Source organism: Aulostomus chinensis, chromosome 22 (genome assembly GCF_037954235.1).
Source record: "Aulostomus chinensis isolate RoL2024-O1b breed Wild chromosome 22, RoL_Achi_v1.0, whole genome shotgun sequence".
Classification (NCBI taxonomy): Eukaryota; Metazoa; Chordata; class Actinopteri; order Syngnathiformes; family Aulostomidae; genus Aulostomus; species Aulostomus chinensis.
In genome coordinates, this window is record NC_141341.1 from 14,771,615 (window position 1) to 14,799,232 (window position 27,618).

Genomic DNA, 27,618 nt, shown 5'->3' on the forward strand with positions numbered 1-27,618 from the left:
GCAACTCGTGGTTCAGTATCTTTCTCAAGGATACTTGGACATGCAGGAAGTGAGGATGGAACCAGCGATGTTCAACCGCCAGATTTAGGAAGTGTCTGATGTCAAGAAGACCTACCGATGGCTGGAACATGCTGGACTGAAGACAGCACAGAGGCACTCATCATGGCAGCACAAGCGCCATAGAGGCCAAGGTCGACCACACCAGATCAGACCCAAGGTGAAGGCTGTGTAAGGATGCTCCTGAGACAACCCAACACATAGTAGCGGGGGATAAGATGCTAGCCACAAAAGTGTACATGGAGAGGCACAGCCGAGTGGCGGGGATGGTGTACAGAAACATCTGTACCCAGTATGGACTAGAAGAGCCCAACTCCTAATGGGACATCCCACCAAAAGTGGTCGAGAACAACAGGGCTGAGGTGCTGGGGGACTTCAGCTACCCCCGAGCTAGAGGATGACACAGAACCACCCTACAAGGGGGAGAGGGAGATTTATTGTATGTTTTTGTTGTATGTGTGTGTGTGTGTGTGTGTGTGTGTGTGTCTGTGTGTGTGGAGGCTTCAGGGTTACTTCTGGAGAACATCATGGAGGTATTATTGACTAATTTTGTCATTTGAAAATAACAAAATTATGTATAATAAAATCATTAATACCTCCATAATCTGTATCTATTCAGTTGGCTTTTTTGGGAGATTACTGCAAAAAGCTTTCCTGTGGCAGCAGTGTGGCAGCAGTGTGGCAGCAGTGTTTCACGAACTAAATTTCTCCTTCCTTCCATCATCATGAGGCTGAGCAGACGATGAGTGAACTTTCATTTTTGGCTGAACTGTCCCTTTACTACCATGGCGCTTCACTGAGCATCTTTCTTAAACCACTGATGAGGCACATTGTGGCATGGCTTTAATTTATTTCTAAAAAAACAAAAAACAAAACAAAGAGGCAAGTCTGCTCATGTCCTGTAACGCGCACACGCGTAGAGAAACGCCGGAGTTCATATGATGAGAATTAAGTTTCCAGTGGGAGTGGGAGGAGGCAGCTCCCCGCCTCTGAGTCCTCGCAGCTCCGACTGAGGCAACAGTCCTGCAACGACCCAGCGAGAGGACGAGTTCCTCTGCGTTCACGCATGGTGACACTGCAGGAGTTGGACGGACCCGAGCTCCAAAGGGACGACGCGACACCCTGAAGTCCTCTTGACGCTAATTTGAGGTAAAACGGTGACTTCATTGATACTTAATCATCGGATTGTGTTTTTTTGTTTGTTTTTTTTGGTCGATTAAAAAAAACAACAACTTTTTCCTCTTTAAACAACAACAACAACAAAAAACCAGCATCGATTTGTACTTGTGTTTATGTAACGGCTCATCCATCATCCAAGTCATGCTGTTCCTGAGGACTCGTGAGCACCGAATTCCATTCTATCAGCCCGCGTGTCTTCTGGCAGAGATGCAGTTTACTGTACACGAGGTTGCCGGGAAATATGCGCGTGTGTGGTTCGTGTGTGTGTGTGTGTGTGTGTGTGTGAGAGAGAGAGAGAGAGAGGGAGAGAGAGAGGGAGAGAGAGAGAGAGTAAATGTAATTGCAATGTCGAGGTATTCGACATTGTATTTTTACATTTCGAAGTATTTTTTGGGACTGTATTACCTTTATTCTGAATTAGCCACTTAAACACGACAAACCTACTTTTGCTATTATTTTATGCAGATTATGTAGCTTTATAGAGTATTTCTCCTTTTTTACATCAGGAACGATGTAATTTTGCCTTCACCTTTTCTGTCATGATGATTTGCTGTTCAAATGTAATATTTTGAGTTTTCAAAATGAGAACTACTGAGAGGAATTTGATAGGAACCAAAAATGAGTCAATCTGGAAGTAATAAATCATCCTTCAGGTTTCATCCTATTACACTTGTCACTCCGTGTACTTAAAGATTAACAAGCCATGCTTGTAAATCCTGTGTAACACGTTAATTAAACAAAACTGTACATGTGAAGTACTTGCTCTCATCATCATGTGATTTGGAGTTTGCTGGTCGACTTACCAAAGAACCATAAAACATTTACAAACAGCATATACGAGCTGTTAGAACGGGTAGATTAAGGTCCCCGTCGGAGGAACGCCAACTATTAAATAATTCATGCTGAGTGACTCAACACACTGAAAGGATGTCAAGAGAAGTTGTGGTCTGTGGGGGAACTGGTTCTGGATTGTGAGCCCTCCTGTTTTCTGCCTTCTTTATTTTCTCCAAGTGGCTTCTCTTCTGTCCTCATGCCAGCTTTTGCTCTTGGTGAACATTCTACAAATCAAAATGGATACTGCTCTCAAACCTTCTTCATTCATTCCCTTGACAGCATGGATTATGCCTGATTACCTTAAATAGTGTGTGTGTGTGTGTGTGTGTGTGTGTGTGTGTGTGTGTGTGTGTGTGTGTGGTCACCTGGTCACCTTATGCTAACCAGGAGAACTTCCTTTTTGGTTTGTGAGTCACCGCTTACTGTCGATTTGAAGTGTTAGGTTACAAGTTCTGCTTTGGGGAAATGGGGGGGGGGGGGGTTGCTGACACTCTCAACAGGCAATCACCTTTAGAGGTTCATGAGGTTCCTTGACCTCGTGTGTATTGACTTTTCTCTCAAAGCCTTCCAGAGGACCGCATATAATCACATTAAAGATCTCTGTCTCTTCCAACTCTCTGCAGTTCTAGGCTGCTGCCATGTTTTCCAAAGCGACTGCCAACTTCGTCCGCCAGATTGACCCTGAGGGAAGCCTCATCCATGTGTCCCGAATCAATGACTCACACAAACTAATTCCCATGGCTCTGGTGGTAAAACGAAACCGAATCTGGTTCTGGCAGAGGCCCAAATACCAACCAACAGATTTCACTCTCAGTGACTTGTTGCTGGGCGACCAGGTCCTCAGTGGTGGTATGTAGCCACACACGTGCAGATTGTTTATAACCAGCCTGAGTGTGTACGTGTGTGTGTATGCTAAGGCCTCATGTGTTGGCAGGAGTGTGTGAGACTGAGTTCCTGAGCTACAAGGGGACATTTGGAGATAATCTCTCCGGGAAGCTGAACACTGACGCTGGCTCTGTTGGTGTCACGCTGGAGGGGCGGGGCTCCTCCAAGCTCCAGTCAAGTTTTGGGAAGCTGAGGAAAGAGGAACTGGATGTGAAGAAGCTGTTAACAGACTCCAGTAACAGGTGATGAGCTGTTCCTGAAAGAAGTCGAATTAGAGAAACAAGCAGCTGAGTTATAGATCACACAGTAGAGGACATCCTTGAAAACACCTGAATTTTCCTGTGAGATTTTTTTTATTTGATTTCTCGGGAAAACCTTGAAGGAATTGCTTTGAATTTAGGTCAAATATCCGCTCGGACTGAGGAATGAATGAGCTGATGAGTTTTTCATAAGCAAGGGCCTCACATGCGTGTGGTATCTGTCCCAGTTGTTTTATTGCGGTATCTCTGGAACTCCTTTGGGGAATATTTCTACATGTTTGCCGGAAATATTCACTGGGACTCAATGGAGGGTCAAAGGTCACTGTCATTTCATGAACACGGTATCTCAGGAGAGATTTGGGGACATTTCTTCAAATATTGTACAAACTTTCACATCAAATTCATGAAGAAAAAAAAATTGGATGGCCAAAGGTCAGGAATCACTAGTTAATTTCTAGTTAAACTTAGTTGTGGTTCACTTTTAACCCCTTTTGTCTATTTTAGTCAGATATTTCGAGGGAGACGGCAGGTCAACAGTATCAACCGCTCATCTGAAAGCTGTGATTGAACCTGAAGACTGAGTTAAGATCCGGCTCAGCTCTGTGCACCAAGTTTGTCTGGTCGTGAATCTGTGATAAACGTCGTGTTTTGGTTTGGCGTTCATAAGCGTAACATGATGGAAGTATACAGTATGATAGCATTTCCCATGTCTGATAAGTTGAGTTTTGGGTGTCATTGGTTACGCAAGATTCGGTGAAAAATGTCATGATTTTTGACCGCTCAACCACACCAAAAATGGTCAACATCCCTTAAGTACCACGTAAAGGCACCAAGACTTTAGGGAGCACCACAGACTAATCTTTGGTCGTTGGGAGATTTTTAAAATCGGCCCCTACAGCTATAATGTGCTGGAAAAGCTTTAAAATATGGCTTGAAAATTATTAAAATTAAGTATAATTTTAGAAGAGGTGCTTGTGACTTGTGTTTTGTTTTTTGTTTTTGTGGCAGGCTGGTGGACATGCAGCATGTGCTGGTGCAGCAGCTGGAGAAGCGGGCTGAGGTGCTGGGGGTGGTGAAGGAGAGGATCCTCACCACGAGCTCCTGCTCCGTCACACAAATGAAGAAGGAGCAGTGCTCCTGCCAGGGGATTCTGGGGCTGGTGGGCATGCTGGGGGGCTCAGTTAAGGTGAGACATATTAGTTTGATACGTTTAGTTTGACTGACTTGCGACTACGTGGATTTAATCGAACATTAAATCCGGATTCAGTGATGTTTTTCAAGGTGAAGCATAAAATTCGTCTGTTAATTTATTATTGTTTACCCCCCCCCCCCCCCGATCTTAAATCAATCACAAACAAACTCCCAGGTTTGTGTCAAGGACAGCAATATCATCGAGGCTGATAGTGATGTTTCCTTGGAGATCCCTGCAGCTACAGTCATCGCTTACAGCGTCCTGGAACTAGACATTAAAAAAGATGGACATTACGGTGAGTGCGTGTGTGTTTACAGTTAATGAGGTAAACACCAGAAAGTGTGACGAGGATAAACCACAAGCGAACTCGGAATTATGATATAACTTTGCTTTAAAATGCGGACATACGAGATTGTAACAAGCCCAAAATACACATGAAATAGGGAAGTGGAGCAGATGGTCAGGCAGATATCCTCGCTCAAACAACTGTCACTTTTGACCTTCCACAGCAAGTTTTTGCCTCTTTTTTTTGCCAATATGCAGTTTATCTGTGTCTTCTGAATGTTAAGCAATTACTTTGACTGTTTTTTTTGTTTTTTTTTTAGAAATATGCCTTCAACCTGGCAAAATTGGAGGTTTCGAGGCCGATATGATAAATCGCTGGTCCTCCCATGATTCCTTGCATGTGGTGGATGGAAAGTGCAACGGCGGACAAGCACCTTTGAGTGCACTGCAACATGGTTTGTGTCCATTCCCTCCTTTGGTTGGCTAGTTATTCATAAATGAGCAGAAACCTAAGATTCCTTCCTGATTGTACTCACTCACTCACTCACTCACTCACTCACTCACTCACTCACAAGTTTTCCTGGGGAGTGAAGTAAAAGTTAATTGGAAGTGATGTTAGTTCCCTTTTCTTCAAGTAAACTAGGGTTCCATTAAATTCAAAAGGGAAGCACTCTGCTTGACCTCCAACATATTTTCTTATGGAAGTGATTCATCACATGGTGCGACAGCAGTTGTATGGACGTCCCAAGGCGGCACGTTTCACTCTGAAGCGGATTTGATCCTGGCGAATACTTAGATGCACAAAGTTGTGTGAAATGGAATATAAAAGATACAGTGTATCACACTGATCTTACTGTGGAGGGAGGGTTCCATTCCTGGATTCTTAAGACAGCACAGCACTGTCGAACTCACTCTTCAGTTCCGTACTCAAACAAAATAGGTCAACATTGTTGCTGAAATAAAAAAAAACCCCAAACTATTAACCTTTGATTTCTTAAAGCACATTTAGAAAAGAGGAAATAAAGGATCATATGATTGAAGTCACCGGATGACGCTGACAAGCCAGGATGACAAACGTAGCCATCTTGACGTTTCTGACAGGATCTGAGGAGGAAGACCTTTATCGCCTGGCTGAGCTTCCCTCGTCGACTCGCCGTATCTTGTTCCAGAAACTCCAAGAGACTCTGAGGGACAGGGTGGTGCTGTCCTGTCTGCAGTGTGTGGTGAGTGAATAGAAGGGGTCACCACAGGGTTGGTGCTTTTAAGACTGCAAATGCTGAAGTGTAAGTCTCCACTGAGGATGTTTTTCTAGAAACAGGAAGAAAAATGGATCCAGTTCCTTGTGGATCTATCGATTTTAGCTGCTGACACATAACGTTGGCTGCTTAGGCTTACTGACCATTTCGGTGTTGTCAGGTTCATGAAGACATTTAAAATGAAAAACTGAATTCTTTTCCTGTTGTAATGGAAAATTAATGAAGAAATAAACCACAAAACTAAAATCTGCAGTCGTGCAGAAGTCAGGACATATCGGAAATACTGCAATCATCATTCCCCCCGATGCAAAAACCCGTGACCCTCAAAAGCTTTGAGCAGAAAAGAAACAGCTCTCAAATATTTTGATCACTTTTGACTTTTCAGATTTTATTTGTTCCGTCCTACATTTAACTGAAAAGTGGGCAAATAAAAAAAAAACAAAAAACTGGACAGCACGAGAGACTTGACATCCCTCCCTCAAGTTCTTTGAAATTTCATTTCAAATCTCTCTTCATTTTTTTCGAGTTATTCTGCTCACAGGCTAACGAACCAACTCTGGTGGTCACGTGACCTCCTTGATGAAGTTCAGTATGGAGCTAGTAAATTGAAGCTTTGCTCCAATATCCTCCGTAATAATAATAATAATAATAATAGTATTATTATTATTTATCTTTTGTCCTTCAATTTAATGGAAGACAACAGAAGAGGAGATGCTTAGGTAACTGGCCTATTTTAAGACCGCTGACAAACACGAGATGCTTGTTTGTCGTTTTTCTTACCTTCTCATCTCATCTCCTCTCTGTCAGCTGGAGGAGTTGAGTTGTGGTGACACACTCAGTCTGGAGCACCACGAGGAGCTGTCAGAGGCTCAAAGAACATTGTTGTCAGCCGTACTGGAGCAGATAGACGGAGCCGGTCCCACTGAGATCAGCCAGTGTGGCCTCGCTGCTCCCCTGAGCGCAGCTCTTCTGTTGGTCAGTGCCATGGAAGGTGAGGGGGAACTCCAGCTCGACCCACATTTCCCTCCCAGTGATTTTCCGCAATGTTGAGAGCAGACTTGTGTTGTTTTCGCAGAGTTGCCTGATGAAGCTCTGAGCCTCATGAGCGAGAGGCCCCCTGATTTCCTGCAGGCGTTGGACACACTGGTTTGTTAATTTGCTTCACCTATTGTGCATCGTTGAGCTGATGACTGTCTAGATTGTGCTTTATTTATTTCTAACCTCCTAATTTGAGTTCACAGCAGCCAGATGTTCCTTTCCAGTTGTTGAAATAACAAAATTTGATGGCACGGACTTGATTTAACCAGCATGCTCACTGTGACTGAAAGGAAATAACACTCCGTACCAGTCCGTAAACTCAACCAGTTGTTGCGCCACTCTCTTGGTTTCGTAATATAAAACTTCCTCTAGTTAAACCTATCTGTGACTAAAATAAAGAGTCTGGGATTGTCACAAATAATTAGATGAGCAGAAGCCGAGAATATTTTGTGTCTTATGGCCTCAGCTGACGATCCAACTAACTCACAATCAGAGACGGACTGAAAGCTGCAGACTCATGTTTGCATCTTCTTGTAAATAAGTCATCTTCCTCCTCTGAGATTTTCTCATTGTATTCCTTCTCACCCTGGGAATTCCCACCTCCTCTTGGAATGCAGTTATTTTCTTGTAAGCCCATTAGCTCAGATAACTCTGATTATGCACTCCCTTTGAGAAGTGGACTGACCTTGAAGAAAACCTGTGTTCCAAATGTCTCTCCTGTATCTGTCCATTCCTTCCTCCCTCCCACTCACCAGATGTGCAGGTTAAAGCAGAGCAGCCAGCCTCTCTCCATCCAGGCTCTGCCAGTCCTGCTGCGTGAAAACCCGTCCTTCCAGCTGGCGGTGCAGCTGTTCGCCTCCACCGAGTTGAAGCTGAGCAGGGACACCCGCCAGCTGTGGGTGGAGACAGGAAATAAACCTGGAGCGCTCCCATTGATCCTCTACCTGAGCATTCGAGGATTGTCTTTGTTGTGCAGCGAGTAAAGTTAAGGTTCTTTCTCAAGCCGCCCCACTTCCTGTCCGCCATATTAAGTGCCTTCCCAAAAATGATTGGCTGGGAGAGGAAGTGGCCGGGAGGTCGCTACGTATTGCCCTCGAGACATTATGATATATAAAAGTAATTTAAGCGTGACAATGAATCATAAATATCATATATATAAAATTATGTAGGGGCCGGTATCTAGCAACGAATGGTCGCTGGTTTGATCCTCACTTCCCCTGGTGACCATGTTGAAGTGTCCTTGAGCAAGATACTGAGCCCCTAATTGCTCCTGATGGCCCTGCGACGGACTGGCGACCCGTCCAGGGTGAACCCCGCGCCTCTCGCCCAATGTCAGCTGGGATAGGCCCCACCCCCTGACCCTTACTGGATAAGCTGTATAAAAAAATGGATGGATGGATGAAAAGATAAAATTATGTTAACGTGACATTTATTATAGACATTTAATGATGGCATTAAAGCTAAAGGTTACATTTTTTTAGGACACATTTTATCTTTTTTCATACACTCTTCCTGATTGATTGATGCTTCATCCATCTGTGAGTGTGACTACAAACTGAATGGAGGGGGTCCACAGAGGCCCAAAAGTCTGCATGTGCCCTCACTATGTCTGATTCTTCCTTTATTGTAAAGTGAACTTCTTCTCTATAGTTTATTTTTTATCATTATATTTTTATATTTGACTGTGATTATAATTAGATGATATATCATTGTTTCTCTCTCTCTCACACACACACACACACACACACACACATTAAAATACTTTATTTAAAATTCACTATATTTTTGTAAAAAAAAAAAGAGAAACCATGAAGGAGTCAGCGCTTGATTGTTTGATAAAACTGTTTAATTTTTTTTTCATTCAATAATCTCAAAATTCCAATGGATACTGGTTGAGCTAAAAAAAAAAAAAAAGATAGGAGAAGAAATGTTTACATGTAATTCATGTTTTTTCCAATTATTTCATGCATGCCAATGGTATATAACAACATTGAAGTGACAGTAAACTGCCATAATGGGGTTTACTTTAATAGAGCTGCATTTTGTTAAACATATTTTCTATTAAAGATATTTATGATAATATAATATAATACCTATCCAAAAGAGTTGTAAGTGTAGTATTGTTGTTTTATCTGTGTTTGCACATGAACTTTCATGTTTTATGAAGCTGCTTTTGCCACGGCCTCAATGTCACTGTTTTGTTTGACGTATTCTTGTTTGCTCTTCTTTGTATGTCTGTTTCATTTTGTCCCTCAGTAGCAAATAAAGCTCTTCATATTCCTGGACCAGCGTCTCTTCAATTTTGAAAAATCATGAGTACTTTTTAGGTATTTGTGTGTAACCATCAGGTACTGTGATAGTGTGTGTGTGATGAGTTGTGAACTTGCTGATTAAATGTTTGTGAGAGGTGTATTGAGAATATATTCATACCAGACTATTTTAAGCACCCATGTGTAAAGGGGTGTGTATTTTATCTGCTCATGCAAATCTCTGTGTATGAAACATATACATTAATTGCATATTTTAAAGCTTCTCAAGAGTTATGTATGCTTTATAGTTCCCAAAATGATCTCTCCTTGAATGGGACGTTATTCGGGAATATCTTATTTTTTTTTAAAAACAGGGAGAAGAAATTTTCTTTTTGCTTTGTATGTTAAGAATTAAGTAGAAATGTGCGTATCAGTACATTATTGTTGGATTCAAATAGTCACAGCATCCAAGTTCAGGGGCCATTGAATTGAGTCAGTGACTGACCAAGATGAGGAGTGGATGGCCTGAGATGTGCTAAATATGGAAAACAAACAAACATGCAGTCTCTACTTGTGCTTAAAGAACTGAAAATGACTCCTAGCACCTGTAAAATTAAATACACTTAAAAAAAAGTTAGCCTTTTCAGCCATTTGTTAAAAGTTTCATTTTATATAATTTAATTAATCTTTCTTAGTCAGTGTCACTTAAATGTTGAGAGGTGTTATTTCAATATTTACGAATTTATTTCTGCCTTCATATTTTGTAATTGATTCATTTTCAATTCAAATCGTACGCAACGTTCTTTTCAAAATGGCGGCAACGCTACTATACTGCCATCTTGTGGCAGTTATTAACAACGCACCAGAGCGTTTCCTTGTATTTGTCACGTGGTACGACGTATTAATAGTGCGACCGACGTTGGTTGCGGGTGTCGAAGGAAAACATTGGCGGTGGAATATGTGAAACTCCCCAGAGGAGGAACACTGCTTTTGAAATCGTAAACATGCCGGTGTGTAACTTCTTTCTTCAGGGTCGTTGTCGTTACGGTGATAAATGCTGGAACGAGCACCCGAGAGGAGGCGGAGGAGGAGGAGGAGGAGGAGGATACAACAGCTACAACCGCTCCTCCGCGCCGCAACAATCCAGAGGAGGTGGAGGTAACGTTGACAATGTGCATGGTCGTTGCCAGGGAGTGTGTGTGTATATATATACACCGGATATATATATATATATATATATATATATATATATATATATATATATATATATTTACCGGTGTATATATATATATACACACACACACACACACACACACACACACACACACACACACATCGTATGGACAGCGTGGAGGCAAAATATCTACACGCTGACGTGTTAATGGTGAATTAACCTCGTTTACCTACGTAGGCTCGTAACTTCAGCTTCAGTAGCCATTTTGTCCTCGAGATAAACCTTAAAGAGTAAAAGTGGACTGTTGGAAAGCCTCTTCATTGTAAGTCTACTTTCAACAACACAACACACCAGCTTCCGAAATTTAATGACAAAAAAAGATGAATAAATCGAGGGGAAATTAATGTTGAATTTGGTGAGAAGCCCTATTTGCCCTGTTGTGCATAGGGGCTGCACAATTAGTCGAAATTTAATCGAAAATTGCAGTGTAGCTATTTTACAGCTGAGCAGATAATTGCATATTCATGCAATTTACAGAGATTCTTGTAATCCAGTTAGGGCTGAACAATCAATGTGACTGCACACTGTATGGAATACTGTGAATCGTGTCACAGTTGTATTATCAGTCAAAATAATCACACTTCAAGATGTTTGAATTCAAAATTATGCTTTTTATCAACTAGGGCTGGACATTAATTGGAAAATTAATCAAAACCTGACATTTAGAACATTTCAGTGACTTGTTCATTAGAGTGAAAGTGGTTAAATACTTCCACTTATTAATTCAGCTTATTTACAGTACACAGCTTGTCAGAAAACATGTAGGACAGTGTAGAAAAAAAACATTTACCCCATACTTGGGCTTAAATTTGGAAGTAATCCTGATATTTATTGGCATTTACATGGCCGAGCCTCAGGGCCCACAGCAGTTATCAGTTTGTAGGAAGGTGCAATATTTATATAACGTGTTATGTCAAAATACCACATTCTACCATGGTGCTGCTTAGATGTTCTTTCCATGGGTCACATTTGTGCAGTACTATTTAATTATTGCATTCTTTATTCATTTCTGTGGTGTTGTTTATCATCGCGCTGGCTGATGCTGGGATTGTGATTCCATGAATTGGGCAGCACCTGCTCAAATCACCTGTTTTTACCAGCAATCTTGCCCAGTATTCATTTGACACACTGCTGCTTTTGAGTGTAACAACATTATTATGACTGATATTTTGGTTTCAGGGTATGGAAACAGAGTTTGGGTGAATCCCTCTCAGCAGAAAGGAGGCTACATCCAGCCATCGTCCTTCTCCTCCCAAGAAAGTGATGACTGGGGTCGAGGAGGAGGAGGAGGAGGAGGAGGAGGAGGAGGGAGTGGCTGGGGCCGGGGGGGTGGAGGAGGAGGGAGACGAGATGACGTGAAGAGTTCCGACTTCAGCTTCTCCGCTTCAAACAGATTTTCAGCGCTCGATAACACCAGCACCTTTGCCAGAGGAGGAGGAGGAGGAGGAGGAGGTGGGAGAGGAACAGCCGGTGATGAAGATGATGACAAGAAACTGTGAGCACGCTTTCTGGGAAGTTGGATTAAAACCCGTTGTTTTTCTTGGTCTGATGTCTTTGTCGCTGTCATGCAGGGAGATGATTCAGATGGACATGGATGCTTGGGAGAGCTCACGACAGTGGAACCTCTCGTGTTATTTTAACTTCAAGACAGCGATATCTGGTCGGCGTCACACGTGTGCATTTACTAGCATGATTACTCTTGTCCCGTTTGGACTGTGGACCTGAACGATGCTCTTCTCTGTAGGTTTCACTGATCTCTCTCCAGAAGAGCTCAGGCTGGAATACTACACCGCAAGAGCATCAGGAGACCTGCAGAGCTACGTAAGTGTGTTTAGCTCGTTAGCGGCGTGTCTGTTGGACCACCGGGGGATGGTACTACGAAGCAAATACATGGATCTTCACATTTCCTGGGTTGACAAACATCAACAGCATTTCCACACCAACTGGCAAAATGTAGACGTGCACATTTCACACAAGAGGAACAAGCTATAATCCTTCACAAATACGAGGAACATAAACGCATAATCCAGGTTAAAGTGCTACAGCCACTGCAACAAATAGCCGACTGTATGAATGGGTCCTGAGAATCAGGAGAACCTCCCACAATCCTCCTCTAGAGATGGGGATTACATCAGTCCTCATTCATGAAACATGCTTCCACACTGCCCTCGGTTTAGTCTTGCAGACATAAAGTAAATCCTGATGTCTGTTAGTGCTCCTGACATCTGTTCTGTAGCTCTCGTCAATCACCCAGGCTTACAGAAAGAGGAGCAGAGAGGAAGTCTTACGGCGTGAGAGCACATGGGTGCCTTGTAAAACGATGAGATGTGATTGGTCGTGGGCGGGGCTTGTATATGTATTGCTCTTAATTCTCATCCTGCTCCGGAGCAGTTTAGTCCTGCAGTGTAAGACATCACCGTGACGTACACCGCTTCCAGTTTACTTTTGGATTACCAAAAACTCTTTGTGGACCCTGAAGTTACTGTACCTCTGATCCTCTAATCCTGCTTCGTAGTACTCTGACTCCTTAACCTGTCTCCTGCAGGAGAAACGTTGACTGAACCTATGACCCTCCATGTTCCTGTCACCAGGTGAACGGTGTCAATCAGTTGTTCAGTCAGTGGAGAAACAGAGTCCAAGAGCTGAAGAAAATGAATTTAGCCACACGTGCAGCTTTGGTAAGGCGCGCGCACACACACACACACACACACACACACTCTCTTTATCTATAGTTTTAGACAAGCAACAGCACAATGAGACTGATGCTCACTGTTTTTCTTCACAGCTGGCAGAGTTAAACAATCCAGCTCCTCAGGCATCCTCCAGCAGTTTTGGTTCAACGACAGCAAGCGGATTTGGTTCTTCTGCCTCTAGTTTTGGAAGCAAAGGTGAGGGCACTGAGGGCTTTTCTTACTAATTAAATACTTCAAATTCAATACTTCAGGCTGGAGCTGTATCAGTTTGACCGCTCTACTTGTTGCAAAACACTGCAAAAGTCTGTCAGGGCTTAACATTGCCATCAGTTTGTATGTATGTCTAAAACCCACTTGACACTCCTGACCATGACCTTATTCAGGTTAAGGTCATGGTCAGGAGTGTCAAGTGTGTTGCATGTATCATCCTTGTTAGGTTCAAAGAGTGAACAGCTGTTGCCCAGATTTTGATTGTCTTGTTTAAAACTGTTGTGTTACTTTTGTGTCTTTTCTTGGCCTTGTAGGGTTTGGGGCACCGACCCAGGCCAGTAGTTTCAGTTTTTCTGCTCCAGCTGGTGGATTCGGTTCTTCGGCGGCGCCGCCAGCCTCCTCCGCAGGTTTTGGCGGCACCATCTCGGCTCCTATGCAACCTCCGTCAGGATTTGGTTCCTCCACTGCCACCTCCGCTGCCCCGTCAGCTTCATCTTTCTCCTTCGCTTGCCCAACCACCAACAAACCTGCAGCCTCATCTTTAGGGTTCGGGTCTGCCTCGGGCTTCAGCTTCTCGCCAGCAACAAACACTAAAAGCATGTTCGGGAGTGGTTTTGGGACTGAAGCGCCAGCTGCTGCCAGCAGTAGTATATTTGGACAGACAAGCGGAGGGTTTGGGTCAAGTGCTGCCCCTCCAGCAGGAACCAGCTCTGCTGGGGTGACGTCGGATGGCCTGTTTACCCCCCAGAGCCAACTGAGCTCAGAGGAACTGAATCAGTTCAAAGCAAAGAGGTTCACTCTGGGGCAGATTCCTCTGAAGCCCCCCCCAGCTGACATGCTGGTGGTGTGACGCTGCAGGAAGACGTCATAAAACAACTTTTGGAATGGAGAGACAATTTATACCATATAAGATTTTATTGGCATTTATTAAAGGCAAATTCATACATTTCTCAATTTTAAAAGCTCGTGATGTCTGGTGGTGGAAACGCAGCCTTGAACCCCTCGCTGCTCCTGGAGGCCTCCTGGGTATGAGCTTAGGTTGAAGAGTCGTTTCCCAATTAGCATTTACCTGCATGTGATTTTGTATTTATGCGCAAATTAAGTATCATGAACACCAATTACACATATTTGTAAACCGAAGAAAATGAAAATGACAAGATGGTCAAAAATGTGCCCTGGGTTTGTCAGGATCTTTCCGCTCCGTCAAAGCTCGCCCTCTTCTCAGTCCTCCTCAGACAAACTGGAGAGCAGCAGCTGTCGGTGGAGGATCAAGACAGGAGCTTTGAGCTGCTGGAGGCTTTTGTATTGATTCAACAGCTCGTGAGAGAGTTTCAGGGAACACAGAAATTTCTCAGGCTTAAGGTTTTGAATAAAGCAGAAATGGATACAATTGTAAATGTTACTCCTTCTGTCAGTCAGGAGAATGTACCACTACGACTGTACCTCTATAAATGTAACCAGGTGGAGTAACTCAGTGGTGACCCCTGTGTATTCCTGAGGTACTGAACACCTGGTGGGACCACGAGACGACGAGTAATAAATCTTTTTATTCTGCTGCTGCAGGAGCTGCTGACCGCTGCATATTTTCAGCCTATGGAGAGATTATGATGCGAAGAAGAGGTGAAAGTGAGCTGGAGCTGCCTCCTGGAGAGAGCACGTGTGCGTCAATAACTCACGGCTCTTCAGAGGTGTTAACTGCCCCATGAAACCGATCCTGTGGAAAAAGTCACCCTTGATCACCTGCTGAGTCTCTCAACTCCTAACCATCCCCTGGTAGTAGATAATCAAATCAACTGATTGATAAATGGTTGAAAAAGTGTATCCTTGCATAATCAATTAATTGAAATAGGCTTGAACATGTAAATGGGGGGGGGGGGGCGCATTTGTGCAACCTGTGACCTTCAGCAGAGAAAAAACACGCAGTAGCTTGAATTTATTTAATATATGCATGAGATGCACAGTGTGGATCAGAGCAGCACATGCACACACACGCACACACACGTTTGATCGGGAACATTTAATCACTCCTGAGTGCCTTGAACAGGTATTCAATTACGTCCTGTTAAATACACGATTAGATCTCACTTCCAAAAGTGCAGAACATCGGCTATGAATGGGATTTTCCCTGGGTGTGCCTTGGTATTCCTGAAAGGGAACCTACTTTCCGTCCTGCGAGGGGTTATTTATGTTGTTTGATGTATGGACACGCCCCATACGCCCTAGAATTCCTACATTTCTTCGCCCTCCTGTGAGATCACATGTCCAGGCCACTGTAATTCAATTGTTTGCAACCTGACTCCTGCAACACGGACTGGATGTCATAATGTATAATATATTTTCCATCGGTGTGTGTGTGTGTGTGGATACGCGTGTTGAATTCCCTGTTCAGATCTACTTTGCCTTGAATGGATATCTGAGCTCTGACTGGATCAATCCATTGAATTATGAGTCCTACTTCTCCTCGCCCCTCGCTAGCGTCCCGCCTGATCACCATTTTTATGGCATAAAGTAGCCAAATACACATTGTGGTCATTTCTGTTACACAGCTGTTGTGGTTACTACATCAGCTGATGGCAGCAACCGATGCTCCACACGCTACTTGAATCCACTTTTTCTCCAGAATGCCAATGTGCTAATTCGGATTCAGTGCTGGTATCCATGTTTGATGGGGGTTGATCCAAGCCTCCGCGCTGCTGCAGCAGAGAACACGGCTTAGTAATTGGAGCAATGAATCCCTTGGTGGAATTGATTGTGTTTTGCCACCGTGGTTCTTCTATGGGAAATAGGACATTGATCCAAGGCTCCTGATTTATGTGTATTTCAGTGACTCGCTGCTTACCGAGTGACGTGCTGTATATCAGCTGCACCGGTCCGACCGCGGTTCACGGGTTCACATCAGGACCGGGGTCACACAGGACCGTTGTGATAGACTCAACCAGAAGAAGGCGCTTCAAGAGACTGCACAGGAAGTGATTTTTCCCTGGAGTTGATTCTTATCTGTGTATCCAGATGCACGCTACTTGGCATCCTTGCTAATCATAAAATTGAACCTTAAAAACACTTTCAACTGCTCAATAGCAAGTAAGACCAATAAAACATTCAGTTTTTTGGTCTAATATGCTGCTTCTACTGACATCACTACAAAACATGCATTGAATAGGGGCCCTCTGAGGTCCCTGGGGGTCCTGGTGGTGGTCATCCTCATTGCAGAGAAGCTTCTATGTTACGCTCACACAGGAGATGCTCTAAAGGTGTACAATCCTCTGTTCTTCAGCTCACATCCAGATGTGCCTGCAGCCGTGGCTCCTGTAGAATATCAAGTATCTGATGAATATTATTATTGAAAAAATGACGTGGAAATGTACGACATTCCTCTGTTTTGATGCATTTATACCGCCCTCTATGTTTTATATGACATTTACATGAAATTTCTTACTCCTAAACTTAATTCATAGAAAAAAAATGTTTTTTTTTCAAAACCTTCCCTGTCATGTGACCCAGGGACTCCAAGTCAGGAAGGCACACTACTTTTTTATAGAAATTCACCGACTCTTATAATATGTGAATATTTTTTCGGCTCTGATTTAAGGAAAACATGCCAGGCTGGACTTCTGGAAAATTGTGGAGTCGCTATGAGCACATCCAAGCGTATTATAACGAATCGTGTGGAGATTGAAGAGAACCGACCCGCATTCTGGATTACAGTTCCCGGTAGTGACAGAACGGTGTCACTGGGATGCAAAACATTCAGAAAACATGCATAACACACCTGCTCTGGTTAAAAAAGAAAAATTTGGGCATTTTAATTCATTCAAATCAAAGTGCCCCCAACCCTAGTCTTGCACACCCATCCCAGCATCTCATCCAGGACAAGAAACAGAAATAAAGTAAAATAAAAATGATTTAAAAAGTACATGGTTAATATAGATATTAGCATGTGATCCTAGCATTTCCTTTTCAACAAGTTTACTTCAGGTGGGATTTTTTTTCCTTTTTGTGTCTTTTTGTGTTTTTCTTCCTGTCATATTCACAGTCTCGTGGGCTGTTAACAGACACGGATGCAGTGTTCAGGTTTCACATTCTGACAAGCTTTTACACACAAACCCGTGAAAATCAAGGACCCACTCCACACTGGGCGGCTTGGTCTAGCTGCAGTTACACCAACCGGCCACAGGTCGTCGCTGTTTCACCAGGCTACCAGTAGAGCCGCTGGTAATCGCATCACTTCTCCGTCCTCCCCTCCTCTGCTCTCCTCTCCTCTCCTCTCCTCTCCACAACGGCGCGTCTTGGATGCAGTGAGAGCAGCAGCAGTAGCAGCAACAGCAGCAGCAGCGAGCCTCCGTCCTCTCAGCAGCACCGCACAAACCAAACGATGACATTCTTACAGATACGACAGAAGCAAACCCTTATTTGACAACTTCCGACCCACACCTTGCCTGCGCGCTCCTCGCTGTAAGTGGTAAGTGATCTTTTGTTCTGCAAATAAATGCACTGATGGTAATGCAGCTAATGGCGAGAAGCGTGGTCGGGAATTTACCCTCATTATAACAATCTACAGGCCTATTTAGGAAGGAATGCTCGGATTCAGCTGAATATTTTTCTCACCTTTACAGCGTTTATAAAACTTGGGTTCATGTCTGCTCCATGTCCTAATGGTTATTTTCTCACTTTATTTTGGGGATTTTTAACGATGTTGTTCTACAAATAGGAAACTAATTGTCTGTATTGATTTATTTGGGAGAAAGTTCAGCCATGTCAGAGGTTAAAGGTGCCTCAGGATGTCGGCTGCACTGCTAGTTTGGTTTCTTCATGGCGCTTGTGTGTATAATGAATATGTGCAGCGTGTGTGTGTGTGTGTGTGTGCAGTAAGAATAAGCATATTTTCACATATCCATGGCCAGCACTCAGGACATGCTGAGGTGTTAGATTAGATCAGATGGCCGGGCGTTAAAACCACACACAGAAATGTCCTGCGCTCAGCTCAAACTGTGCACCCCACTTGTGGAGGATGCAAAATAATGCACCCACGCACGTGACAAGGCTCCAAAGCTTCCTGTGACTTTTTTTGGGGGGGGGGGGGCATTTTTGACATTTTAAGCTCGCAGAGGGTCTTCATATAAAAGAGGAACAGGCCCTCTTTGGCTCGTTTTAAGGGAGAACAAGAATAATTATCCATGTGCTTAACTCTTGAAATCCTCGCCCGGCTCGCACTTGATCCTCCAAATAATCCACTGAGACAGCAATGAGACAGTAAAAGCTGGAAAAAGACTCAACCTTGCACTGTGGTGAGCCATATTCCTATATCTCAATTAACATATAAGCCATTTTCCAGACACGCTGCATTCCACATATGGAAATATTATCCTTCAGAAAAATATGAACCCTTTTTAAACTCACCAACAGCTCACAAGACTGAATATTTATGTATTTCATATTGGTGGAGGGATACGGTAGAATCAGATGAGCTGAAGGCTAAACTGACCGTTATGAACTGTGTCAGCTTCACACGCACGCGCACACACGCACACGCACACAGACTGTATTGGTTTTTGTGCACTTGGACACAACCAACTTTAAGGCACGACTCACTGGTCAGCAGGTGTGTATCATGAAAACAGGTGGATTGGTTGACAGTGGATTGTTATTGCGTCTCTTGAGTTGCAAAATGTATTTTAACGTATTTTCTTTTGAAGCTCCTGATATGGTGTTAGTTTTATTCGTTTATTTATTTTTTGCCAGGACTTTGCAGCAACCTTCTAGAAAATCAATTCCTCTCAACACCTGATATGCTCTGGAGGCTGCAGGCAACACAAACATGACCTCCATCGTATGCATGTGGGTTACTGGCTCGCTCACTTCTCTGGCAAATAAAAGTCTGGCATGCCACCAACATTGTTGTCTGACCGAATTTATTTTTAGGGAATGACATTTGTAAGCTTCTGACTGAATAGCAGAACAAGCACGAGATGGATTGTCATGAACCGGGTATGGTGCAACACAACTGCTCTTTTTATTATATGATTTAGCTCATGTTCTTTTACAGTTCATTTTCACAATTTTTAAAAATCAGAAATACAGCTTAGCAGTTGTGTGACTTTACTTTTCTAATGTTGATGTTGATGGCTTCGACCAGCTTGTTGTGAAGGGGCAGCGAAGGCTGAGTGTTCCCGGTAATACGCAGTGAAGCAAGGCTGAAAACTTGGTGCTCCCCGGCCGTTCTGCGGCGCCTCGGCCAGCCTGCTAGCCTGCCAGCCGTCAGCAGGTTTTACATTGAACAAGGCTGGAAAAACAGTGGAGAACCTGAACTTCTGCCTCGCGTGTGGTTTAGAGTCGACTGTCCGCTCGGAAACAAGCAAGATTAGCTTGGTTTACTGATAGGTCAAAGGTTGCACGATGGGTCAAGTTGATTGAAGCTTTTAGAGCGCCCTCCACTGGATGGCAAGGGAACTACTTAAATATACTGCGTGTGTATGTAAATATTTTATATATAACTATATTTATTTATGTATGTGTATATATGTATATATTTATATATACATATATGTGTATATTATGTGTGTGTGTGTGTGTGTGTGTGTGTGAAGACTAAGAAATGTTGCCCAGCTCATACGCTGTAACTGTCAAACAAATGCCTTTAAATCGCAGACACGAACGCGACCCTGAAAACAAGGTCACACGGAGAGAAATGGTTTGAAAGCATATGATCTTAAAAATACAAGCGTGGAAGGGGATAAGTATATAGCTCTTATCTTCTTGTCCCGTGGGGTCTGACCACCTTTCAGTGCACACTTTTACTTCCAGAGTTCCAGCAGTAAATAAGATAGAGAGGCAGGCTTTGTTTGACCCCACATCTCCCTCTCCCTCCCTATCCTCGGCAGCCCAGGTTGTTTAAGCTTGGACCAGGTGATCTGCATGGTAAGTGGGGTGAGATCCGGTGTGCCACTCTGCCCCAGGCTGGCTCCCAGCATCCCAGGTGGGATGGAGAGACTCATACATTAGTCACCAGAGAGAGCAGTGCCGTGAGTCAGGAAAGCTCCCAGTCTCATCCATCACGCCCCTCTTAACCCACTTTCTATCCAGCCCAGCCACTCTGGCCTTTTATTTTTGTATTCTCTATTAGCTCGCTCTCCACCGACCGCAACCTGCTGCTGCTGACCGGGGAACTTTCATCCTTCTTTTGATGGAGATGAAAAGAAGAACAAGGAGATGGGTCAGACCTGGACAGAGAGCAGGTTGTGGGGAGTGAAGACAGATTTATTGTCAGTAAAAAAAGAAAAGTAAATGTTGGGAAATGGACTTCATTCGCCCTCAAAATTGTAGAAAATTAACACAAGCAAAAAAAAGGGTTTGTTTGGTCTGTGCTCTGACGGGAGATGTAACGAATGTCACTTCACTCTCCCCATGGAGTCGGAGTGTACAGAGAACCCTGCCAGCTGATAAGTGATGATATGAGGGGGGTCTTACATCTCCAAAAAAGCTGCTGGCTGAAATCCCGGACACGTTATTGATTCACTGCCGAGACGAAAAACATTGTATTGCTAACTCAGCTGTGCAGGGATTAACGTGTAAAATGGGGGAAGCTGGGGATGAGTGAATGAGCGTTTAAAACGATACTCTCCAGAGAGGGGATTTGATGATAGTTATCAAGGAGGCTTAATCCAAGCATTTCATGATGAAAGTCTTTTTTAAAAAAAAAAGTAATTTCTCAATTTATTTTGCAACAGAAAGGTTAACCGCATTATAATTTTTTGTTGTTGTTTTTTTTGTTGTTGTTGTGACGATTCATGTCAGGATCAGAGATATCAGCGATCAGATGCTCCAGGTAGCCTAATAATGTCCCGCTTCGATATTTTTTGCCACAAAATGTGCACAATTTTAAACTCTTAAAACTGCAACTGCATCCGACTGTAGCGGGAACCACAACAGGGGCCTTTTTGGGTCCTGCGTCAGGTGAATTTTGTCCCTGCAGAAGCATCACGTGAGTTTGATTGCTGTCAGGAAAGGTGTTGAGATCCTGAGGAAAAGCTGCGTTAGAATTTGGGTGCAAGCAAGGGTTTTGAAGGAAGGTGGGGGGAAACATTTGGTGCCTCCTCCCTCATGCACCTATGGCAGGTCTTTAATGGGAGAAGTGATTTTGAGCACAGATTATGGCAGATTATTTGTTCTATACTCACTACAGTAAATGTTTGACCTATTTTTCACATATCCACGGTGCTAAAACTGCATTTTTCAAACAAATGGAAATTACTGACTTTGCTAAAGACCCGTCTGTCTCATATCCGCATGCTGGTGAAATAATCTTGAGAGTAATCTTGCTAATTTTCAGTAGCCCATTTATAGTGTGGCACATTCTGTTTCGTAAAACTCTGGCAGGGGTTAGCATGGTGGAACATTGTATCGAGATACCTGGCTAACGTTGGTATTCTGGCACAGTTTTATTCATTTTTTTAAAAAAAGCTTCACACAAGAGCATCAGGAACAGAACTAGTGTGCTAAAAACATGAGCACTGTTTTCACGCTGTTTCCTGGACCCTAAAAACAGAACGCTTACACACAGCTTTTTCAACTTTAACGAAGTATATTCACTCTAATGGTCCTTAAAACAAACAAAAAATACCTCATTTATTTATGAAAAGTATATTTTCCCGTCTGTTTTTGCATTAAAACAATATCTTCAGTTTATTTGCAGATGTCACAGATGCCTGATGCGTATTTTCAGTCCCATAAATAATTTGCAACAGCCCCCGACAGGGTCATTTGACCTGCTAATTGTTGCTCTGATGGAAGAATGTAAACATTTGTGCTTCTGTCACGCCTGATTCAACATGATTCAGACAATTTGAGAGGAAACACAGTGTGACGGATCGAATTTGTGTCTGCTGTCAAAAGGTGATGTAGAGGGAGTGACTCAAAGTCTCACGTTATTAAAGATGTGATTGGATCAAAATTTGATTGGGCAAAATGGAGAGGCAAAGTCAAAGCTCCATGTGAACCCCTTTTTCCTGTTCATTTCACGGCTGTTAACATTTGATTCAGCTTCGTGTGTGTGCCTGTGCGTGCACGCGGGCGTGTGTGTGTGTGCATGTGCGCGCACGCGGGCGTGTGTGTGTGTGTGTGTGTGTGTGAGCAATAGGCATAATATTGCTCTGCAAAGTGTGAAATAGGAAATTTGTGAATATTTAATGCAGCCGTAATGCAGCTGGATCAGGCCAGTTTTTTTCTCCTCCCAGTGACACTCTAACAGTGTGTTACTGAAGAAATGAAACGAGTGTCAGAGCAGAGGGTTTTACTCTGGATCTGGATGTTGTTTCAGGTCCATCAGCCAAGACGTCGGCGTTGACGGCACCCTGTGTTATTCAATATTTTGTCTTTTTCTTCTGCTACAATCTGGCACCTTCGTTCTGTACAGCGTGTGTGTGTGTGTGTGTGTGTGTTTGCACTACTGTGGGTTTCTCTGTGTGTGATTTGTGTGTGATCCATTTGGCTCTCAGTTTTCCCACAGCCTGGCATTCCTGCATGTGTGTGTGTGTGTGTGTGTATGTGTGTATACTGTAGCTGCAAAACCAGTCTTCTGTTCTCTTGCCTTAAGAGAACCCTCATGATCAGAGAGATACAGCAGACACACACACACACACACACACACACACACACACACACACACACACACACACACTCCTAACACTGGGCCAAGCACAGTAACAGTCAGCACCGGGTCTGGAGACACTACTGTAACCTGAGATGCTTCCATGGTACCCAGTACAGGAAATACATTACAGCTTCTGCTTGCCCTTGTGCACTGCCGGTAAGATTGGTCCAAACGAGTTCCGTTCCTTCTCTTTTTAATGGCAATTATAAAAACTAAATATAAAACTAGAACAAATTCCCTGAAAATCCTTTTTACCTATTTAATCCCAAGCCCTGGTGTTGCTACCTTTGCTGGATCTTGTCTGCATGTCTGAGACCTAAATCTAACCTATCTACCGTTTGTAAATGATCAGTTAATTAACTGTCCGGCAGTGACGGGGCGGCCTGCTTGCTGCCACTTTAAAGAGATCATTAATGGCTGCTCAGCTATATCTAATTACAAGACTGCGGCGTTTCTGTTTATGCAAGAGAGTCCAAGCAGATGGAATATATTACTGTAGCTGACTTGCATGCATTTTTCATTCATGGTTAATACGTAAATGAAAATTTGCGAAGAATTCTGAGAGAATGTCAATTTCACAATGGGTGGGAGTTCCTGAATGATTTGGTACGGAGGAAAATTCAAGAACTTACAAGTTCACCAAAATAATGATTACATTTCTTACTCCTGTCAGTATAAAAACAGGTATAAAAATAACTCAAGCATAACAAAAGTAGCAAGGCCAAAGTCGCAGCTTGCAAAACGCTTGAATCAAGTGCATGAATGGAAATAAAGATCATGAGGCAATGCATGTAGTTATAACCAGGGTGAGGGGCAGCCATGTCGCTGTGGTGTTGGGGGAGGTGGGGGGTTTGGAGGACTGGTTCAGAGCAGTCATTGCTCTGGGGAGGAAATTGTTCCTCAGCCTGCAGGAGAAGAGGCCTTACATCATGGTACATCAGGGGAGAAGCTCAAACATGACGTGGATGTTAGGAGTCCTTACTGATGTTCGCAGCTTATAAACATTTGTCTCATAAAATGTGCTTGTATTTAATTTATTTACGGTCGCTGGCGTTAGCATGCTAACATTTTTCCAATTAAAAATTGTCAATTTCTTTCCGGGATTCAATTCTTGGGTATTCAATAACTAAGTTTCTTTGTAAGCAAATCAGTTGGTGCCATATACCTAAATATGAAGCTAATTAGCATAATTTAGGCCAGCTAGCCAGGCTGGCATTTTAACCTGGCACAGAGGTGAGCGAGCTGTTCAACCCTCTGTCCTGCAGTGTCTTGCACGTTCAGACATGGGAGCATTATCATCTCATCTAACTCTCGGCAAGACATGTCATATTTTCCATTGTTCCACTGTTCCTGTAATCAGTTTACCACAATAATCTCTACAACCATAGTCTGATTAGGTTGTTCCAGTTCAATTGCTTTGGACATTTGTGTGTAAGCGCCTGCGTGCGTGCGTGTACGTGTGTGTCCTTCTTTGCACACTCTTGAATAATAATATGGAGCCAAAACCTTGATCTGACTCCCGGGAACGCAAATGAAGAGGGCAGATTGTAGAAGGAGAGGTCAGATCGTGGAAGAAGGGGAGGCTTGGTAGAGGAAGAGGTGGAGGTGCGGCAGAGGAAGAGGAGGAGGAGTGAGTTTGCTGATGGGAGGAGAAATAAATGAGCTCTGAGATGAGATGTGAGAGAGCACAGAGACATATGGCAGGGGAGCTGTCTGCTCTGGGATGAAGATAGATGAGCTCCAGGTCTACCTTGAGGTCCAGTGAAACACGGTGTGGGTACATGGGGGCATCGGTGACACTGCATTTATTGGAAATTGAAAGGCTCCAAGAGCATTCAGGTAGATTTGTATGATAAAAATATAGCTTTTATTTACACCCCGACATACATTCAAAGGTAGCCTGGAGTGGAGTTGGTCAGTGTCTTCAGAAGGGCCGAGATAATCCACGAGTGCATGTGCGCATATGCAACATTCAAAACAAACTGCCTCAGTTTGGCAAAATAAAAATCCCAACAAATTCCACCGTTTTTGTAGTTTTTACCTTTTTTTTTGGAATAAAAAGATTAAATAATGAAAATGGGATAAGGAAATCCAAATAATTATATTTATCCAAATATAATTCTCCCACTGCCAGCGGGTCCAACATTCCCAACTGAAAGTCATTCCTCAAGACTCCATTTTCTGATATGACCTCTTCTCCTTCTGCTCTGGTAAAGCCATGTGTAATGTTGCCTTTACTGACATCCTCAGAGGAAAATAAAAACAGGGTTAAATTTATTCCCTTCAAATCATTTGAAGGAAACACACTTGATGTGCTTTTTCCTTTTGTTTGCAACATTTCCAAAGTCTGCATTCAATTTGCTTGATAAATGAATTGATTTTCCTGGTTTGGAAGGCCTCCCAGTAAAGCAAAAATCATTTCCTAAAATTACAGATCGTTATCGCTGTTCTAATATTTGCCTGTATCCACTTTGCACACATTCTCATTACTGACTAATATTTTGTAAAAGCACCATTAGTCATCCATGCAACATTGTCATCATATTGATGGTGAAGTGAAAAATGTTGTGATATTTGATTTTGTAGTAGTTTTTTTCATAGTGTTTTCTATCTTTGCTAAGCTAAAACTAAGTGCTATTACTAAATGCTAAGCTAAGCTAAAAGTGTAGTATTTGTCTTCTCATTTTAGGTCATTCCCATTTCCGAGTGTGATGAATGGATCTCAAACACACGCTGCTGTAATGAAAGCTGATTTAGTGTCATCTGATAGAGGATGTTACGCAATACACTTGGGTCCCTGTTGCACTTTGCAGCATATCCTTAAACACAAACACATACACACACACACACACACACACTCATCCTTGTACTTATATCTTTGTGAGGACTTTCATTGACATCATACATTCCCTAGCCCCTCACCTTAACCCTAACCATCTCAACTGACTGCCTGACCCTAACCTTGACCCTAACCTTGACCCTAAGCCTAACCTGAACCTCATTCTAACCTCGACCCTAAAACCAAGTCTTGACCCTCAAACGGCCCTTTGATGAAGTGAGGCCTGTCTAAAATGTCCTCACTTTCCAAAAATGTCCTCACTGTGTTGGTTAAATACGTATTCTAGTCCTCAATATGTAGCAAGTACAAGAACACACACACACACACACACACACACACACACGCACACAGGCATGCATAAATATATCAGTGTCATATTCCCGTCCCTCTCCTTCTCTTGCTTGCACCCTATTATTCTACGCAGATGATGCTCTGGCTTCCAGCAGCGTTCCTCTGGCTCTTTATTCATTATGAAGCATCCTCTCCTCCCACAGTTCTCTCTCAGGCTCCTTCCTCTCAGTCCTCGTGCTTCTCTTAGAGCACGAATCCTCTTTATCTCCCTTTTCTATCCTCATTTTCACTTGTGTTACTCTGTGTGTGTTCACTGTAGAGCCCCCCGAGAGAGAGAGAGAAAGAGAGAGAGAGCGTGTGTGTGTGTGTGTGTGTATGTGTGTGTGTGTGCGCATGGGCTGGAATAGAAAAAAGGGAGGAGCAAGAGGAAAGGGGGGTGAAAGATAAAGACCTATATACCCCAGTCTTTATCTGCATGGAGTCTAGTACAAGTCTTAAATTCAATGTTAAAGATATAAGGCTTTATAATTACTAGTAGATTGTCTTAAATGTGAATGTGAAATGTTTTATCTGTTACACACTTTTGCTCTAAATTCATTGATCCTGTTGGCTAACTGTAGCTGAATCTAACTACCAGCCATGTGGCTTCATAAAACCACACATAGCACTTAACTTTATGCTTAACTATAATGCTTAAATCCTTAAATTATCTTGAAAAGAACCCAATAGTCAATAAATTTGAATGGCTGATCACGCACACCCTAATCTGACTTGTCATATCTGCTGCAGACGCTCTCTAATCGTCCTCTACTATTAGTTACATCACAAAATTCGATAATGTTTCCTTTGCGTCTTCCATCAGTCCTCCCTAAAAAAAAAAAAAGAAAAAAGAAGTAATCTCTTTGGTTATTGCTGTCATTCCAAATGTAACCCTTCAATAAGTGCCTAGCGGCCAACTTTGGTGGTCAGTCAGGATTAGAGTTGTGTGACAATAAGGAGCAATGACAAGGATTTTGCCGAGGCATCAGAAGCACGCGGCATTTATATCCGAGTCTTCAATTCAAAAGACGTATTAAGGGCAAATTCACTCCCCAGTTTATATATTATTTATGATTTCCAGCTGCAGGAATGAGGTTCTATAATAGAATGTGTTCACGATTCCGTGCATGTGAAAATGTTTTCATGACGTGCAGAAACATGTTCTGCTGTACGTGAACCATGAGAGACCAAAGAAAATTCTTTCCATTTTAATTCAGATTCATAGCCACAATGTTCCACACTCAACAATATATATCACATCATATATTTGCTGCTTTTCCCAATGCCTCGGAAAAATTTCACATAAAATTGAGTGTAAGAGCATCAGTGTCACTGAATAAACTCCACATTTTTGGTGATTTTCATCCCTTGCATCTATCTATCTATCCAGATTAGAAATATAGTGGGAAAAGTGAACATGGAAGATGGTTT

General features: G+C 42.9%; 3 protein-coding genes across 4 annotated transcripts in view; all 3 read left to right on the forward strand.

The window, feature by feature from the left end:
- The first annotated feature begins 1,049 nt into the window (after positions 1-1,049).
- Positions 1,050-9,264, forward strand: LOC147240959 (gasdermin-E-like). Its single transcript, XM_086192812.1, has 10 exons — positions 1,050-1,206; positions 2,694-2,919; positions 3,005-3,197; positions 4,224-4,401; positions 4,582-4,702; positions 5,013-5,147; positions 5,794-5,915; positions 6,756-6,939; positions 7,024-7,094; positions 7,742-9,264. The coding sequence occupies exons 2-10, from the start codon at positions 2,709-2,711 to the stop codon at positions 7,967-7,969; spliced, it is 1,443 nt and encodes a 480-aa protein (XP_086048938.1). The 5' UTR covers positions 1,050-1,206; positions 2,694-2,708; the 3' UTR covers positions 7,970-9,264.
- Positions 9,265-10,153: 889 nt separating this feature from the next.
- Positions 10,154-15,143, forward strand: nup42 (nucleoporin 42). Its single transcript, XM_086193005.1, has 7 exons — positions 10,154-10,393; positions 11,649-11,964; positions 12,041-12,129; positions 12,214-12,290; positions 13,061-13,147; positions 13,255-13,357; positions 13,687-15,143. The coding sequence occupies exons 1-7, from the start codon at positions 10,240-10,242 to the stop codon at positions 14,220-14,222; spliced, it is 1,362 nt and encodes a 453-aa protein (XP_086049131.1). The 5' UTR covers positions 10,154-10,239; the 3' UTR covers positions 14,223-15,143.
- Positions 15,144-17,656: 2,513 nt separating this feature from the next.
- The window catches only part of rims3 (regulating synaptic membrane exocytosis 3), a 36,587-nt gene continuing 26,625 nt past the window's right edge, over positions 17,657-27,618 (forward strand). The window contains exon 1 of one of the 2 annotated variants that reach the window (XM_086193772.1): positions 17,657-17,831. The gene's annotated coding sequence lies outside the window, so the exon portion shown is untranslated. The remainder of the gene's footprint in view (positions 17,832-27,618) is intronic. The other variant, XM_086193773.1, reaches the window with a different exon arrangement.

Bases quoted from the DNA above. Each gene is read 5' to 3' on its own strand.
- LOC147240959 (XM_086192812.1), top strand. From the start codon at position 2,709: ATGTTTTCCAAAGCGACTGCCAACTTCGTCCGCCAGATTGACCCTGAG. The intron at 4,703-5,012 runs GTGAGTGCGTGT...TTTTTTTTTTAG, and splicing joins TAAAAAAGATGGACATTACG to AAATATGCCTTCAACCTGGC. The intron at 5,148-5,793 runs GTTTGTGTCCAT...CGTTTCTGACAG, and splicing joins TTTGAGTGCACTGCAACATG to GATCTGAGGAGGAAGACCTT.
- nup42 (XM_086193005.1), top strand. From the start codon at position 10,240: ATGCCGGTGTGTAACTTCTTTCTTCAGGGTCGTTGTCGTTACGGTGAT. The intron at 12,130-12,213 runs GTCGGCGTCACA...TCTTCTCTGTAG, and splicing joins CTTCAAGACAGCGATATCTG to GTTTCACTGATCTCTCTCCA. The intron at 13,358-13,686 runs GTGAGGGCACTG...TTGGCCTTGTAG, and splicing joins CTCTAGTTTTGGAAGCAAAG to GGTTTGGGGCACCGACCCAG.